The sequence below is a fragment of the Maylandia zebra genome, linkage group LG4, assembly GCF_041146795.1.
Source record: "Maylandia zebra isolate NMK-2024a linkage group LG4, Mzebra_GT3a, whole genome shotgun sequence".
Classification (NCBI taxonomy): Eukaryota; Metazoa; Chordata; class Actinopteri; order Cichliformes; family Cichlidae; genus Maylandia; species Maylandia zebra.
Window position 1 is genome coordinate 25,228,402 of NC_135170.1, and position 17,940 is coordinate 25,246,341.

The 17,940-nt window shown below is 40.6% G+C and overlaps 1 protein-coding gene across 2 annotated transcripts in view; it reads right to left on the minus strand.

Moving 5' to 3' along the window:
- The window catches only part of gcgra (glucagon receptor a), a 55,461-nt gene that overhangs the window by 11,490 nt on the left and 26,031 nt on the right, over positions 1-17,940 (minus strand). Inside the window, exons 1-5 of one of the 2 annotated variants that reach the window (XM_004559518.4) lie at positions 5,993-7,062; positions 4,603-4,750; positions 3,977-4,073; positions 393-500; positions 144-244 (exon numbers count right to left, since the gene is read on the minus strand). In XM_004559518.4, coding sequence (XP_004559575.3) covers positions 144-244; positions 393-500; positions 3,977-4,073; positions 4,603-4,656 — 360 coding nt within the window. In that variant the 5' untranslated portion in view covers positions 4,657-4,750; positions 5,993-7,062. Of the gene's footprint in view, positions 1-143; positions 245-392; positions 501-3,976; positions 4,074-4,602; positions 4,751-5,992; positions 7,063-17,940 lie in introns of those variants that run through there. The other variant, XM_076883260.1, reaches the window with a different exon arrangement.

The window sequence follows — 17,940 nt, forward strand, 5'->3', positions numbered from 1 at the left end:
GATCAGAGCACACGTTTGTTAAATCTTTTTCATTTTTATTTTTTATTTATAGTAAAATTAGACAAAATTTCTTTATTCTTTAGCTTCTCTCAGCTATATCTAATGCTTTCAGATCAAATAGAATAAAAAAAGACTATTCTTACCAGATGTGGTGCTTGTTCATGAGAATCACACTCGCTGGTATTATATGTAGTCACCCACTGGCCATTCACATCACATTCCTGATACACCACGCCATGCTGAACTACGCACACACACACAGAAACAGACCTCTGTGATTTACTGAGAAGTCCAGTCATAGGCAGCTGTCCTTCTCTGCAGGGCATTTTAAGTGACCTGGCATGAGCATGTCTGAAATATTGTGTATGGCCAAAAACTCACACATCTCTTACCTTTACGGTGCCATGGCAAATACCACGGGCATGGCACAACAACAGTAGTGTTAGGGAGTCCATCGGGCCAACAGGCATAATTGTTAAAAGTCCTGTTGCACACGAGGTCTGTGATTAAACAAAAAAAAACCATAACATCACAATATATATGCTGAGAAACCACAGACTAACCCTGAGAGTCTAAAACTTGCAGAATGTAGTAAAAATTAATTATATATTATATATTTGGAATGATTGCTGCTAGTAGCTATTATGTAAACATCAGGGCAAGTTAGCTTGACTTCAGAGTCCTGACCTCCTACTTACAGTTGTGGAGCAGGGAAATTATTTTACTGCTATTGTTAAATAATTGTCATCATTACCATTGCATTAATAATATAATCTGGAGTTTGTTATAAACTCCAGATTAATAATATAATCTGGAGTTTGTTATAAACTCCAGATTATATTATTAATGCAATGGTAATGATGACAATTATTTAACAATAGCAGTAAAATAATTTCCCTGCTCCACACAGTATATCACGTCTTCAATCGTGTTTCAGAACAGAGGACCAAAACAACATTAACTATACGGAGAGATGGGTGTTCGTGAAGTGATGTATAGGCTAAGCTGCTCTTACGCTAATGGAGGGTGACAGGAAAGGTATGTAAGTGCTGCAAAGTGGTGTGATTTTGCATGCAGTGTGGGAAGCAGCCTTTCTGAAAGTTGGAGCAATCTGCTGCACTAACCAGCGAGCATAAAACATGATAACGGTCTTTAATGCGACTGAAGGGTAGCGTTTAGCGTGTAGTTAAACATTTTGCAGATGGGAGCTGCTTTTTACTAAGCATGAGCAGAAAGTGAGCATGGTGTAGTAAATGTATGACTGGAGAGGAAATCGCTGCCGCCTCATGGACTGGTGAGCAAGCTGTTACCTGTTCTGCAACATTAAAAGGCTTTTCTCAACAATGTGTTTGCAAATCATACAAATATCTCTTACTGTCGCATTTACATTGCTCCGAAATGTTGCATATTTTGCTGAAGTGGTTATAATTAATAGTTTTGCATTAAAAGGTTATAATACCTTTCTGTTGGTTCACTGTCATAGCCCAACTCAACTCTAAAATGTCTGCTTTGAATTCTAAAGAGCAAACTATTATAGTTACCATCTAGCTAATGTGTTTACTGAAGTAGTTGCTCTTGAGTTTCATACTCCTTAGCTACCACGGCCCCTTTATATTTATTTCATTTAGCCTGATGGAAAAGGACCTCCCTATTCCTTCTCCTTTTCCTTCATTACAATTGCTTTAAAGTCTCTTTGTGCTGGTTTCATCTTTGCCTTGGGCTGTCGGCGTTGTGTTCATGCCTAAATACTAAGAGAAAGATCATATGGGACGCCTAGCAGAGGCCCCAGTCCGTGAGATCTTCAACGCACACCTCCGGCAGAGCATCACCAGCATTTTAGAGGGAGACTGTCATGGTCCTGGGTCGTGTGACCCAGTGTGTTATGCTTAGCCTATTTTGATGTTTATTATTTGTTTAGGTTCTCTAAGGTAGTCCAGCCATTTGTATATATCACCCCTGCATTACGTCTCCCTTGCCCTTCGTGTGTTTATGTCTGTGTGTCTTGTACTGTCAAGTTCATGCTGTCAGTTATGTCACCTCCCCCTGTACTACGTCTCCCCGGTTCATGTCTCATGTTTCCTGTTTTACTTTGAAGGCCTGCATTCACTGTCAGTGTATTCAGTTTTACTCCTCCTGTCCTGTCGTTAAGTTCATGTGTGTCAGCTGCGTTCCCATGTGTGGTCACTTCCCCTGATCATCCCTCATGTGTATTTAGTCTCTGTGTTTCATACAGTCTGCGTCGCGTCGTCTGTGTTCCCACCCTCCGTGTTTCCATGCCTGGTCTGTTGTCTTCCAAGCCATAGCCTCACCATCGTTTGTTCCCAGTTCAGGTTTCTGTTTAGCCACGTTATCCCTGCTGTATTTGTACACCTTGTTTTCAGCCATATTAAAGGCTCGCCTTCTGTTAAAGCTCACTCCCGTCTGCTCACTCGTGTTCGCACCTGGGTCCATTACACGGAATACTTCAAGGACCTCCTTAATCCCACTGACACGTCTTCCGATGAGGAAGCAGAGTCTGGGGATGAGAGGGTTGACCCACCAATTTCCGGGGGCGAGGTCACTGAGGTAGTTAAACAACTCCTTGGTGGCAGAGCCCCTGGTGTGGATGAGGTCCGCCCCGAGTTACTGAAGGCTCTGGACATTCTAAGGCTGTCCTGGTTGACACGCCTCTACAACGTTGCGTGGAGATCTGGGGCAGTACCCCTGGACTGGCAGACCGGGGTGGTGGCCCCCATTTTTAAGAAGGGGGACCGGAGGATGTGTTCCAACTACAGGGGGAATCACACTCCTCAGCCTCCCTGGGAAAGTCTATGCCAGGGTGCTGGAAAGGAGAGTTCGTCCGATAGTCAAACCTCAGATACAGGAGGAACAATGTGGTTTTTGTCCTGGTCGCGGAACACTGGACCAGCTCTTTATCCTCTCAAGGATACTTGAGGGTGCATGGGAGTTTGCCCAACCAGTCTACATGTGTTTTGTGGACTTGGAGAAGGCATTCGACCGTGTGGTTCTGTTGGCTTCATCGGGTGATGGCCTCCAGCTCACACTGGAACGGTTCGCAACCAAGTGTGAAGCAGCGGGAATGAGGTTCAGCACCTCCAAATCTGAGGCCAGACAGATTTTAGTATACTGTGATATATTATGCTCTTGTCACTTGCTCAGAGTGAAATATTATGGCGTTATTTTTGTGCCACTATTCTGAGCGCACGTAAAAAAAATTTGAGGGTACTTTAAAAAAAAATTGCAGGTGCAAGTGTTGCATTTTGAGGAGAAGTTTATTTTGAGCAAAGAAAAGCTACATTTCAATGAACAAAATTCATTGCTGCGTGCAAAAAATGTATTTCAGTGTTATTGATTATCTATACACACACTCAATAGCATCCTCTCTCCCTCAGTTTTTGCGTTTGCGCTCGCTTGCAATGTGTTGCTTGTACTCTCAACATTTCTGCCCGTGCGTGTTCAACGCTTTCTGTACACCGTTATATTTGTGCCACAAAACCAGCCAATCACAGACTTGGATGCAACAAAATCTGATTGGCTGTTTTGGTCTCCAATCAGCTCAAAATGACGAAATGCAATATCCCAGAATCCATTTCGTCCCAAACTCAAATGAAGCAGTGGAGGAGGAACACAGAGTGGCGGAGTTTGAAATATTGCTCTTTCTGGGTCACAAAATAAACTTTTAAGATATTTTCATGCGAGAATGGTGCTGTGTGAACTTCAAATATCTGCTCGATTTATCAAGACATCACATATTTGCAAAAGTGCTCTAACGTTTTTGGAAATGCCTGTTAAATTTTTTTTACGTGCACTCAGAATAGTGGCACAAAAATAACGCCATATAAAACTGGATGATATCTCCAATGAATGAGTAACACTTAGAAACTTTTGGTAAATGGTGCAGGTTGGATTTTAATTGCAGTGTGAAAGGGCCTAAAGTTAAAATTAAATTACAAGTCTAACACAGTGTTTAGCTCACCGGTGCTTGGTGGATCTTGGCTGTTGTTGCGTTCACACTCTTTCCTGTACAATTCCCAGCGCTCCGTCACCTTTTGCAGGGAAACAACAGCAGAAACCTAAGGAGACAATAACAGCAACACAATTAAAGAAAAAATATCTGGAAGGTCTGTTTTCCTGGAGACTTACGGATACATTTCAACCAGATAGACATGAAGAATACTGAGAACATGAACCTCGTGCAAAGCAACTGGCCAGCTGACGTTCATTTGTTTCAGTTCACTTTATATATACGGTAGCTGTAAACAACTGGTTGTCATACTGGAGATTTAATCAATCAAAATAAGACCTTGTCACACGATAATACTGTACTTACGCTACTGTACAGAGTGTTTAGGTTTCTGTAACTCTCTAAGACAAGTCTTAACTGTGAGGGCCATTGACTAATATATATATATATATATATATATATATATATATATATATATATATAGATAGATAGATAGATAGATAGATAGATAGATAGATAGATAGATAGATAGATAGATAGATAGATAGATAGATAGATAGATAGATAGATAGATAGATAGATAGATAGATAGATATTAGTCTGTGTGTGTGTGCTTTTAAACATGTTTTTGGACCCACCTGGATACTGCAGGAGACAATGAGCACTGCCAAAAAGAGGAACAGCTGTGACATCCCTTATTTCTGCTGTTGGTGCTGGGATGGGATACTGCAGAGCTGAGAAGAGTTTTCACTTCATAAGGGGGCTTATCTACACTGGCCACGCTGCCTGGATGACACAGAGACATACAATTCATCAAAGCTCATTGCAAACACATTGCTGTTAATGAGGCTCAGCTTGGCTGCGCAAAACAAGAGAACCACAACAGGAAAAGGCTGGGCCATATCGTTCACACTACAATTACACCAAATTTAGAAGGTATGCTGGCAAGGAAGTAAAATAAAAGGAGAAGTTTTATGTCTTTTCAACTTGTGTTCTTAACGCTCAAGAAGTGTGGAGAGGAAAGGAGTGCTTATTCATTCAAATAGAGCCATGGTCCACAAAGTTTACAGCTATACAAGACAGACCAGAACATCATCGGGCCAAAAAACCTCCAGGAAATGCTGTTTGTCCCTGCAGTGAGACAGCTGCATGTAGTCAGTGATTCTGCTGGCAGCTGTCCACCTTCTTGCTAAAGCCAGCGAGTATTTGGTTGAGTGTTTGTCAGTGTGTGCCAGAGGTCACTCACCTTCGCATCGACTGCCATAACACTCCCGAGAGATTTGACTGAAGCCGGAGAACGGAACGAAATCTGAAACGTTTCTGCAAAAAACACCTTGACCATGGAAACATTTTTGGCTAAAACGTTTCAAATTCCATTCCGTTCCAGTCTTGCTGTGGATAGGAGGACGAGCTCGTGATGTTGTGTAAGGAATTTTTCACAAACGAATGTAGGTATTTTTTCAACAGATAAGAGCACAATGACAGATGAACAGTTTGCAATGTTCTTGGGTGGGAAAGCTTAATTCACGAGTTTTTCAGTCTCTGTTTTGACTGAAAATGTCATCGAGCTTCTAAAATCTGGGGTAAACAGCAGCTTGGAGGTTCCAGTCACAATCTTAATATCCACACTATCAGACTTGATCAAATCTACACCAAGGCCTTTCTTAATGGACTGCTCAGTGTAATAACTACTGGAAACAATTAGCATTAGCTGCAGTACAGCCTCACTGAATGCCATAGGCGCTGAGAGATCAGAGCTACTCTTGTCTGGCCTGACATCAGGTCGTGATTGTCCAGCTCAAATCATAGCGCTGACTCTTGTACCTCTGACAGCATCAGACATGTTCTGATTTCAATTCTGTTTTTGTGTTCTGGTGGCTAAAAGACCCACAACGGTGACATCCCATCACAAATTCTGGCATAGGTCATTTGGAAGCAGAAACTACAGGCGTATCTTCAAACCATACTGTACTTTAACCTCTGCTCTTCCAAACATCTCTACTGTAGGCATCTCGGGTAAGTTCTTACCAGACAGAGATAATGAGCGCGTGACATTTCAGCACGTGTCCCGCTGCACCGGAGAGGTTCAGACCCTGGTCTTCCTTGTGGCTAAAATGTTACGCCATGTGTGACAGTTTTCCAAGGGTTTCCCTCTTTCACAACCTATCTCTCACTTACTCTCTGACTCTTTCGCCAGCCCGCGCCACTCTGCAGCTTAGCAGCGACTGGGAGCAATGATTAACCAAACTGCAGGAGTGGGAGTGAGGGTGCGTCAAAGCAAGAGGGTTTACTACAGGAGAAAAGATTCCTAAACCTGGCTCCTGACCCCTTTTCTATGTTGCGACACTAAACATTCCAGCCATTACACATGTGTTAAGTTGTGAGGTGAATTTGAAATCTGCCTCTCAGACTGAGAGTATGCATGGACACCAAAATATGATATTTCATCATCGCTTCAAGACTAAAAGAAAATAAAAACTGCCTTTCCTAATTATCCTTTAGATGACTTCTATAACAATCTCATTGCTTCTGTTTCGGGAGTCCAGCTGCACAGTTTTCCTTAGTATTTAGTATTTATTTTTAGATATAATAACACCGAATGCCCCACAGCTGAAGACAAAACAAGACTCTCTCGATAATGAGCATTCACTGCCTTTTACGCTCAAAAAGCAATGCTAAATCAGAGCACTGGAGGATTTTTAAGACACAACCTGAGGACATAAGTTCACAGAACTTATTTGTGCACATTTGTCAAGTACAATGTGTCTGCTCGGATGCCTTTAATGCAGGATGAGGGGAATCACGTTGGCCATTCGATGGAAGCTCAATTGGAACTAATGGGCTTCGAGGTGTGAGGCTAATTAGGCTTCTATATTGTGCTGTTATGATAGCCTGCCAGATCTACAGTACTGCTGCTCCCACTTAGCTTTTTCAGTCCATTGTTGCTTCAGACCAATCAAGGTCCTCTGAAACATGTGTTGTTAGACCCAGTGGTTCCCTGTTCCAGGAAATAATCTGGAGCTTTTAACACTTTTGCTGCACATTTGATGTATGAGGTGAAACAACAGCTGAGAGTCAAGCCTTCCAAGCCAGATGGCTCTCTTGAGATGCTTGGGTCTGCTCTCTTTAGCTTCATCCAGAAACAAGTTAGCAAGCAATAATGTTTCACCTCAGTGTCTGAAAATTATGCAGCACTTTTTTTTCTTTTAGATAAATACTTATGTTTAATTTCCTCTTAGACGACTTTGTGTTGATTGACCAAATGCTAAACAGATGCAAGTGTAACCTAAGAGGTTATTGCCCCTTTACACACACAGGATAGATGGCATCATGTTTGAATCATCCTTGGTCACTTATTTATGTTTGCGAGTGGAAGAAATACATTGAAAAACATAAGTGAATGACGCAAATCACCTGAATGTCCCAAACAACCTAAAAAAAACGCTTTGTGTTCAAGTGCACATTGGATGGCTTAATACAATGGCCAGTAACAATTACTGTTGTTTGTTGGAGAGTGCTTACCTTTCATTTGATTACATTGTCTGACAAATAAAATTACAAAAGAGTATGCATGCATGAATGCGGGGCAGAGGGGATCGGCAAGGATTAAAAACAAAACTCTCTGAAAAACACAATAGCTGTCCAGCTCAGAAAATGCCCCTGAGCAGCAGTATATCATTCAGCTTTCCAAACGCACAGGCACTAGTGGGAGTAAACACTAACTGTCTGACATCATCCAAATCCGACAGCTTTCCTCGCCACAGATGAGGTCTGGGTGCAATTTAAAAAATATATGATGGAGAAATATCTTTGTTTTTAAACTGTCAAACAGCAAAAACAATCAAACACATGCTTATTAGAGTAAATGTGTGATATGTTCTCCCTGCTTTCCATAATTTAACAAATTTAGCTAAAAGGCTAAAGCGCATACAGAAGACGTTACATGCTTAGTGTTCAGGCATGAGAACCCTGTTATCTGATAACAGGGTGTTCAGGAAAAAAAGCATCGTGCTGCAACACGCTCTTTTACTTGTTTGGAGCAATCGAGATACTGCCTAAATCTACGCATCGTGCTCTGCTTGATTTACCTGATCTTCAGCATGACAGCATGCTAATCTGTTCCTGTGTAAAACATCAAATTCAACAACATGATTATTTCCCCGCTCTGATGTTCTGCAACCATACACATGCCACTGATTGCACAACAGTGGTTATGCATTTCAGTTGTTTTTCTGATGTCTGCTTTCTCTTCAGCCACAAATTTCCGATGCTTCCCAGGAATTCTTTCGAAAAACAACACAATGTTTTCATCTAATTGCACATTGAGCTGGCACAATTGTTAATAGCTATTGTCAAAACTTTCAAAGTATTTCTGGAAGGTTTGTTTCTTAGTTTGCAGAAAAACTCTGAATATATACAAATCATGAAGACTTCAAATACAGTGACAGTTACATTTCATTTAAGCCTGACTCAGCAGGACGTTTATGTTGACAGACAGTTTCCTGTTCATCCTCTACTTTACCAATAGGAACATGTCAAATAAAAGCAGACCCGACTAGATTCTTATTGATTTAAAAAAAAAAAAATGCTAAAATGCCGCCTGTCAGTGCACCACCGGCAGGAGGAACGTAGTGCTGGGGAGTGGCCAGGGATGGAGACCGGCCAACTGATCCCCGGGAACCAAAACTAGTGATTGGGACACGGAACATCGCCTCTCTGGAGGGGAAGGAGCCTGAGCTAGTGCGTGAGGTTTAGAGGTACCAACAAGATATAGTTGGGCTCACCTCATCAAGCAACTCACCTCAAAGGAGGGGGTGATTGGGAGAAAAGGCTTTCCAGGTCTGAATCCAAGCAGTGTTCTGTTAATGGACATGGTGTTTCTCCATAACAAACTGTCAACTGATCATCACCTCATGGTGGGTTGCCAAAATGCTATAAAAAATAAAAGCACCTGGGTTCACACGAGAGCCCTCCATGCAATTCTGTCTGTGAAATTTCAAAAGCAAAATATTCATTTTTTCCAGTTTTTTTCTCAGTTATTTTGTGAAGGAAAAGTAGCTTACTTGCAGTATGGATTATGTTCAGTGGCACAAAGTGGCCATGGGATGCATTGCAGGTATACATTGCTTAATTCTAACACCATATTGTTGTAAAGGTAAGCTCACAGTTTTGTTCTGAGCTGGCATCTGAATAGCAGCTGTGTCTCAAAACCTTTTTTCAATTACCAGAGATCAGGACAGACATAAACTAACAGGTATTTCCACATTGACTGTTTGGCACAGTACATAAACCAGCCAGATTTGCCACTTTTAGTCTGAACCACAGAAGAACTTTGTTATTTCCATCTGCAGTTGTTTATGGAGGAGGTATGGCTCTGTTCTGAGAGGTCTCTTTCATGTACATGCATGAGAGCCACAACTAGACCTGAAAGAGACACTTTCAGGTCTATTTGCGGCTAGTTGACACTAGAAAGCTTGAGCTGATGTGGAGATGGGTTGCAAAGAGGCTTACAGAGAATATGCATTAGTTGAGAAGCATCAGAATACTTCCAGGTAGCCTCATTGTTGTTCTGGCCTGTAGTGAACAGTAACCTTCAACAGCAATGTTATAGTAAAACTAAGTTTTTAAAGTGTGTGCTAATACCACAGTGTCCACGGTGCACCCAAAGCTGCAACACAGATGCCACAAGAGCATGCAGCCGCTCTGTCTCTCACCCTTAAATGGGTGGTTAAAAGGAAAGGTCGGGTGAAAAAAGCAAAAGGCTGGAAAAAAATGGGGTCAGTCAAGGACCAGGTCATTGAATAAGACTCACACTTAGACTAGTTGTATTGGTGTATTGGTGTGTGTGTGTTTTACTCTTTTGCTTGATGCTGGAATATAATCTCCGTTTAAAAAGCTGTTTTGTGTGTTTGGCCTTTTAGATTTGTCGGTGTTATTATTGTGTATTGATAGTCGGTCTAAAGTTAATTTATAGATCTTGCATACCTTGAAAATCAGAGTTCAGATTACTTTTGTAATGTGGATAGCTTCCATCCAAGGTGAACATACTGGACACATTTCAGTGCAAAACTGTTGCCATTCAGCCATATTAATGTAATGTAAACCATCATTCAAACAGTCTAAAATGAATTCTGATAAAACGTTTTAGGTGTAAGGTCATGTTAGCAATCGATTAAATTTTAATTTCAATTTAATAATTTATTGGTCAAAAATTGACAAAAAATCCTTAAGAACTATTATTCTTAAAATTGTGATATTTATTGTCACCATACAGAAATTAAAACTATGTCACATTTGACCTCTGAACTCCCCTTCAAGGTCAAAAACATACAAACATTCTTAAGGTTGTTATGTAACAGATCAGATAAGAATGAATGTACAATGTTTCTGAATAAAGAGTTTTCTTTTTGGAAAACAAACTTGATATTATTAAATTAAATTATAGATTTTTATTACAACACATTTAAACAAATTTTAATAAGCATTCAGATTAATGCTACACATGTACCAAAACCACCTAAATAAATCATAACAAAAACTCAAAATGATCTCAAGAATATCATCGATCTCCCCTCAATTCAGTTTCTGAACTAGATTCTGACAGATACAGACATAAATAAAGTGAAAATTTGGCAGTATGACAGCATTAATCAACATATTTTCCAGTCTTAGTTTCTATGACCAGACAAGCCCACAGTGCACATCAACACCTGCTATGATCGTCACCAGCTGGATGTAGCCTGAGTCTTTATTTTCTTTATTTAATCTTTATTTTCAGGCCATGGGTCTGTTTTTGTTAATGTGTGGCCTAAACACACAGCAAACAGCCGCTGTAGAGTCCTTGCTCAGTAACAGACGCATTCATGTGAGTAGTCAGCAGTGTTATGGAGTCCTTTTAATTTTGCTGTCATTCTAAGTGAAGCAAGATGAAGACGGCCTCTCTTAGTCTCTTGACAATGTGCAAAATGCTGCAATGTCTCCCGTTAGTAAATCTCTGGCAAACAGCACGAGGCAGAGGATGCATGGGGGTAATCTTTTGCTTAGCTTGTCACTGCTTTCAAATCAGTCCTGGTGTAGCCCTTCACTCAGTTTGCATCTGCTAATTTAAATGGGCTTCGCGAAGTGTGACTGATGAGAATCTGTGATTTTATGTGAAGACTGGAAAAAAGGAAAGCTGCTGGTCTTTGATTTTCTGGAGATCCTGCCAAATGACTTTGCTATTGACGCTATAAATTTAACTAAAAAAAACCCCAAAAAACAAAAAAGAAACATCTTCCAACTGCACTGCAGCTGTGCTCCAGCAAAGCACCACCACTAAACAAAATGAATGAAAACCATTTGTTGTAAATGTTACTTTGACTGAAAGACATTAAAACAAAATTGGAATTTCGTATCCCAGTGTCGACCTCAGTTTATTCTCTGTGCGCTGCATGAATGTGAACGTCACTATATGGTCAACTAAATCCAGATGTTTAAGCATCACAAGTTCTGTGGTCTCACAAATCAAATATCCCGCCTCATCATAGCCTAATTCAGTCTATCTGACCTGTTAGGTTTGCCGATGGCACTGCGCGCTGCACCTGTTCACTGTCTGCTGCTGTTTGTCTTCCTGAATGGTGATTGGAAAACGTGTCATGTTATCATTCATCACTTTTCTTTAACAAAAATCACATTGCCTCAGTGAATATAATTACTGTGTTTTCATGAAATGGGTCATAAAACATCCCACCGCTGGCTAACTCTGCTTTCCCATGCGTGCCTTTTTATTATGTGTCAAAATGCCAGCAGAACACTGCAGTGCACTTAAATATGCAAGTCAAATGTGCCAGCAGGAACACTATGCAACTTTTGTTGAAGCATCAGTAGACCTCTCACTTTGTCCTGGAGATAAAAAAAAATACAAAGACGGGAAAAAAAAAGCTCACTTCCTTCAGGTATTTGATTTATCCAGATCTCCAGATGTTTACAGCAATACCGTGCACATGTGTAAAGATGAGGATGTAGCGTGACGTCTCAAACACATATTTTTTGAGCCTCTTATTTCTACAGCTCTGTAAAGAGGTCAACCTCTGAACTGTTACACATGTTTGTCGGGGACCCTGTTATAATGAGGCAGTGGCCCATCTGGATGCATCTACAGGGACCTAGCAGCTGGATGCTCGAAGCCTCTTCAGCGCGTTGGATATTTGCGTGTTTTGGTAAACACTTCCTGTTTAGAGGCTACATCGGCTGAATGTGGGTGGGAAACAATGAAAAATGATTGTATAACATCTGATTCGTACCTGTGTTTTGTGTGTGTGAATGTTTGATGTTTCGCCGTGCTCTACAGGAGCATGTGTGTGGGAAGCGTTTTGCGCTGCCTGGGTGCTGTGTCGTACACACTTTTATGAGGTGCAATGGACCTACGAACTGTGCCCGCTATGAAGCAACAACAGCCCTGCAGGGAGCCTTTGATTAGCCATCGCCATCCTACATTGTTTCTGCTGTGTTTGTTTGAGCACAGGATGAGTTTAATTCCCAAACGAAGTTTAACTTTGGTGCATATTGTTCACCACAACGCTGCAAAAATGTATTTTGTTTATTATCCAGTTCATAATCCTTTAAATTGTTAAATGTAAGGGAAAGATATCGTCTTACTTAAAATGGGAAAGAGCAAGCTGGCTAAGAAACAGTGAGTCACACTAAGTAGTGCGGTTGTTCATTTATATGAATAGTGATGTCTCTGTTTGCCAGTGGACAGGATTTGTGTTGTTAAATTAGCATTATAAAGGCAATAGAGATGGTGTTTCATTTTTCTCTTGCTTTCCCTTGTGTACTCTGGCAACTGATTGCACCTTTATAACATGTGTCAGCAACAATAAAAAGCTTATTGCAGTACAATATTTGTGTAAACAATTACACGGAGCTGCAAACCTTCATGCGTCCTAAATCCTAATATGAATGATTTTGATATATGGACAATAACGCCTTTAATAAATCAGTCTAACTCTGTAGCTACCATCAATCTTCCTCTGATTCTTGCTGCTAACTGCTGCTAAATCACCTGAATTATGTAATTAATTTCAAGTTTAGTAGTTCATCCCTCTCAGTTTGATTTCACTTATTTCACTCGAAACAGTCAAATTAGGTGATTGTCCAGCTTCGGCACAACTCGGTTTCCTCCTGGGAGGACTTCTTTTGTGGCATAACCAGACAAGCCTGTGCTGTTCATCACAACATTGTCAAGATTTCCATTACACAAAGCAGAGGATTATGTTGATCATGAGCCAAGCCTCGTGGCGACTCCAACTGCGCTACAGCTTCTTACCACAAAATGAACAATGATTAGTTTCCTGAGATTAGAAAGCTGATTTTAAGACGACAACATAATGACAGCCCAACAGTGTTGCCACTTAGAGCAGAGAGCAGGAGCGGGACTGTGTTGATGCTATCTGTGGTTTCAGCTTGGCAGGAATAACACTGCGTGCGCTTCAGTCTCGGACAGCACTTAGCTTATTTGTCTCTGCCCGTGTACTTGCTGATATTCGGTGACCTAGCTGGCACAGAAATGCAGGAAAAAAGATTTGGGGAAATATCAACATCATTTGTACTTGCGGCTCTGAATTGAACTCACTGTTTTTGTGGTAACCCACCAACTCCAAGTGCAGATTCAACGTTTATTTTAAATACATGCTTTTAATTTTTTTGCATTATAGACGTCAAATAATTAGAGCCAGGATCGGAAAAGCGGTAAACTCAAATTTTCCTGAATGCTGCCGGTAATATTGTGTCTGTCTGCATGCAAATATCAGTCGACAAAAACGCTGAGGTGATTAGTTCAAGCACATCCAACTTGCGGGTTGAGGTTCAAGTTACAGGAATGTCTACTTAAGTGTTTCTACTTTCTGCAACTTTATACTTGTACTTTATGAGATTACAGAAAAATGCTGTCATTTTCTGCCACTATATTTATTTGGTGGTTAAATACTTGTTACTGTCGTGGTTCCCCGTGGCTGTGGAGCAGGGAAGAACTTCTGTGATCCTTTCTTCTCTTAAAATAGCCATGAGAGTTTCAGGCCATAAATTTAGTCCAGTTATATCTATCAGTTTTGTTAATTTACAGCTCTCAGGACAAGCAGACGATTCAAAATCAGCTTGGCTCTTACAGTCTATTTCAGAGTTTTCTGTCAGCTGTAGTACTACAAAAAGTCCAGGCTCTTCTCTGGCTTCCTTTACTTTAAACCTTCTTTTTGTGTGACCCAGATTTCCGCTATATGCCAGCGAGCCCACTGCTAATTCTGTCTGTCAGCAGCTCATCTCACAAGTCTTCAATCTGCAAGCCCACTTTACACCAGCAGCCCCAGTGTTTTTCACAGATTACCAAGTGAGCCTTTCATCTGCTCTGTTGTTTTGCATTTGAGTCTGAATGTTTGCTGACTTAATCTGATATCTAAGTTGCTTGCATGTTCACACGGGTGTTCACTCAGGTTGAAGCTGAGAGAAATTATATAAATGATATCAAGAAGGTTTACAGTTTTGTAGCTCAGTGCAGCTCAGTAAGCTGCAGATGCATATTTCTGAAAAAAACAGCTCATATAGCAAAAAAAAAAACTGGTCATGCAATTCCCCCAAGAATAAAAATAAATGCCTTATAAGATTAATAAATCTCCCTGTGATGACATGCAAAGCAGTTGGCTGAGATTTGGAGTAAACAATCGAGAACAGAGTAACGCGAACACAGCAGTTCCACCTGTCAACACTTGCAAGTTAGCACTTGCACTTCAGCTGTCTGTGAATAGAAAACAAGCCTTTCTGTGACCTTTACCAAGCACATTATCTGTGCCAAGTCTGAACACTGAGAATGTTGTGGTGTCCGCAGCCTTTTATGTGAAAGGGATGTGGTTTTGATATAGAGTGATTGAGTGACACTGCTTTTTTCCCCCTTCTACTGTAAAAGTCAGGATTAGTACCAAAACAAGGATTTGCATGCACCTCTGTGTCTGTGTCTCACTCATCTTAAATAACTTTATCCTAAGTCAAATGCACACCTAAAGTACTTGTGTAAAAGCCCACCTACCCTACACAACATGTTGTTGTTAATGTCACCCACTCTCATAGGCTGAGTCTAGGAGTCGCAGTCAATCCTCAGCCCTTCACAAACAGTGAAGCCTCTCATCCAGCTCATTAGTCTCCGATTATCCATTACTACACACATCTTCACTATCCAAAACATTGTTTCTGTATGTTTTAGTTTGTGGACTATGGATGATAAAGGCTGAAGTTCAGGGACAGGAGAAGCTTAACAAACTAACAGTGTTATCTGAGTCAAAACCCCATGATAAGCCCACCCATTTAAGTTCAATAAGTCCAAAACACACAAGAAGCAAGTATAGCAACACACATACTCATGAAGCAAAACCAAAATAAATAAATAGCTACTGGACAAGACTAAACTACGGATGGAAGGGGGGTTTATATGTGAGAACTTCAAAGACTGCTCATGATAGATTGTACTGTTTGGTAAGCTAATGAGATTGTAAGAAAACCCAAATAGACTGCATATATGCAGTCTATTTGCATATATCTTTTATATATAAAAGATGTTGATAGCCATCATAACATCACTCACTGGTTTTGTATTATGTAGCGTTTTGGCAGCAACTATGTTCATGTTTTGGAAAAGTTACCATATTTGGAAAAATCGAGTACTAATTTTTCAGGAAGCTTGGCTACCAATCTGCACGAAATCTGCAAAACAAAAACATATACAAACTTCTTCAACAGTCCTCATAGTTGCAGCAAGCCATGTTATCAAGGGAAAAATATCCAAAAATAGGGCCAAAACTATTTTTGTACCAAGTCACAAACTTGACTTTTGGACATTTTAACATGGGTGTCATGAACCGTGGGCCTTTAGAGAAACTGCAGAGCCTGTAGGCTCAATTTTTATCCCCAGAAGCTGAAGCGTGGAAAAAAACACTCGAGGACAAACAAGGAATTGAGGGGAAAACACACAGAATGGGGACAAGGGACAGAGAGACGAAGAGAGGCGGGAGAAACACAAAACATGCAATGTAAGATTTACGCAATGAGTGTTTGACATCATCCTATGGTGTCTCACGGACATATGCCCCACATGCAAACGTCAATTTCCTATGCGATGCTTAATGCTTATGTGAGAACACCAAATAGAACCACTGAATTATGAAATCACCTGGGTGACCATTAAACTGTGGGCCCCTTGGATTATACATTCAAGGATCTGGTCTACATCGAGCTCTTATGGATGAATGCAGGCAGTGTTTATGTGCAGTAATCCTCTGAGATCCCCTACGCTGCTCTGTCACTCTGCCATCAGCCTGGAAATTATCATTCTGCCATATGCAGCCCAGGACAGTAGACTCCATAAAAAGCTACACTGAGACTCTCAAGCCTTATTTAGACAGGCAAAGGCAGTTCAACCCAAATTAAGAAAAAATAACATCAATTAATGAGGGAGAAGCTGCTGGGAAAGAGGTCATACCATGTGCTCAGAGCCTACTTAGACTTGAGATATGTGAAAAGTATTATAAAAATGTTGAATAAATGCAATACTGTGCAAAAGTCCTAAAAAACCTCTAATTTCTTTATATTTTCCAGGTAAAACAGGAAATAGGTATATTAAAACACACAGAATTATATGGAAATACAGTATACAAGGCAAAAACTTTCTACAATTTTTAATGAGCCTTGAAAATCAATATTTGGTATGACCACCTGTATTCTTCAACACTGCCTGAAGTCTCTTAGTCAAGTTTCCATCTAGTTTCTTGAAGGTATCTTGGGGTGGCTATAGCTCAGACGGTAGACCAGGTTATCTACTAATCAGCAGGTTGGTGGTTCTATCCCTGACTGCATGGCTTTGGACAAAGTGCCCAAAGTAAACCCAAGTTGCTCCCCAATGCATCAACTGGAGTATGTGAATGTTACAGAGAAAACAATTTACTAGGAAAACACTGTTTGTATAAATAGGTAAATGAGGTAAAGTGTATAAAGCGCATTGAGTGCTCAGGTAGAGTAGAAATGTACATAAGAATCTGTCTGTTTACCATACAGGAATAGTTCTTCAGGCTTCTTAAAGCTTCTTCAAAGCTCTTCTGTGGATCTTGGCTGCCTTTTGTGCAGTTCTCCATGAAGATGATCCTGCACTGCTTCAGTAACATTAAGGTCCAGGAGGCCAGTCCATGACTGATAATGTTCCACTGTCTGCTTTTATAGTTGTGCTTTTACTGCACTGGCAGCGTGTTGAGGATCATTATCATGCTAAAAAGGAAGCCAATCAAACTCTTTCCAGATGTTATTGCAAACTGGATCAAAATCTGAGGGTATTTTCTTCTTTCATAATTCTATTAATTTGGATAAGGTCTCGCCACTGTTTGAAATGCAGCCTCGAACCATAACAGAGCCATCACTGTGCAGACACTCACTGTTGTATCTCTCTCCTGATCTCCTCCATACATATTGATCAAGATTCAAAGTTGGATTTGGCACTCAATAAGACCCATTGCCACTGATTTGAAGTCCAGCACTTGTGTAATCTGGCATTACTCACCCTCTTTTCTCTGTTTCCCTTCTTTAAGAATGGTTTCTGGCTTCTTGACATCCGCCCTTCCACTGAAGCTATTTCTGATGAGGCTCAGCGAACGGTAGACAGATCAACTGAAGTGTCAGCATCTCTCACGTCTTTGGCTATTTTTCCCTCTTTTTTAAGTTAGTAACTTTCTTAAGTTAGGGACATAAGTTTAAGACATTGCTCATCTATTGCACACAGTTTGCGTTTTTTTTAGGCCCAACACTTCTTCTTTTTTTTCCTCCACTTGTCCAGTTTCCTCTGATTTTTAAGGATGTAGACACCAAACTGTGCTATCTTTGCCTGTACATTAGCACTGTTATAGTTTGCACATTACTTTTCTCAGTTTATATATACTAACTTATTGGAAGTTACATGTCTACTTTTT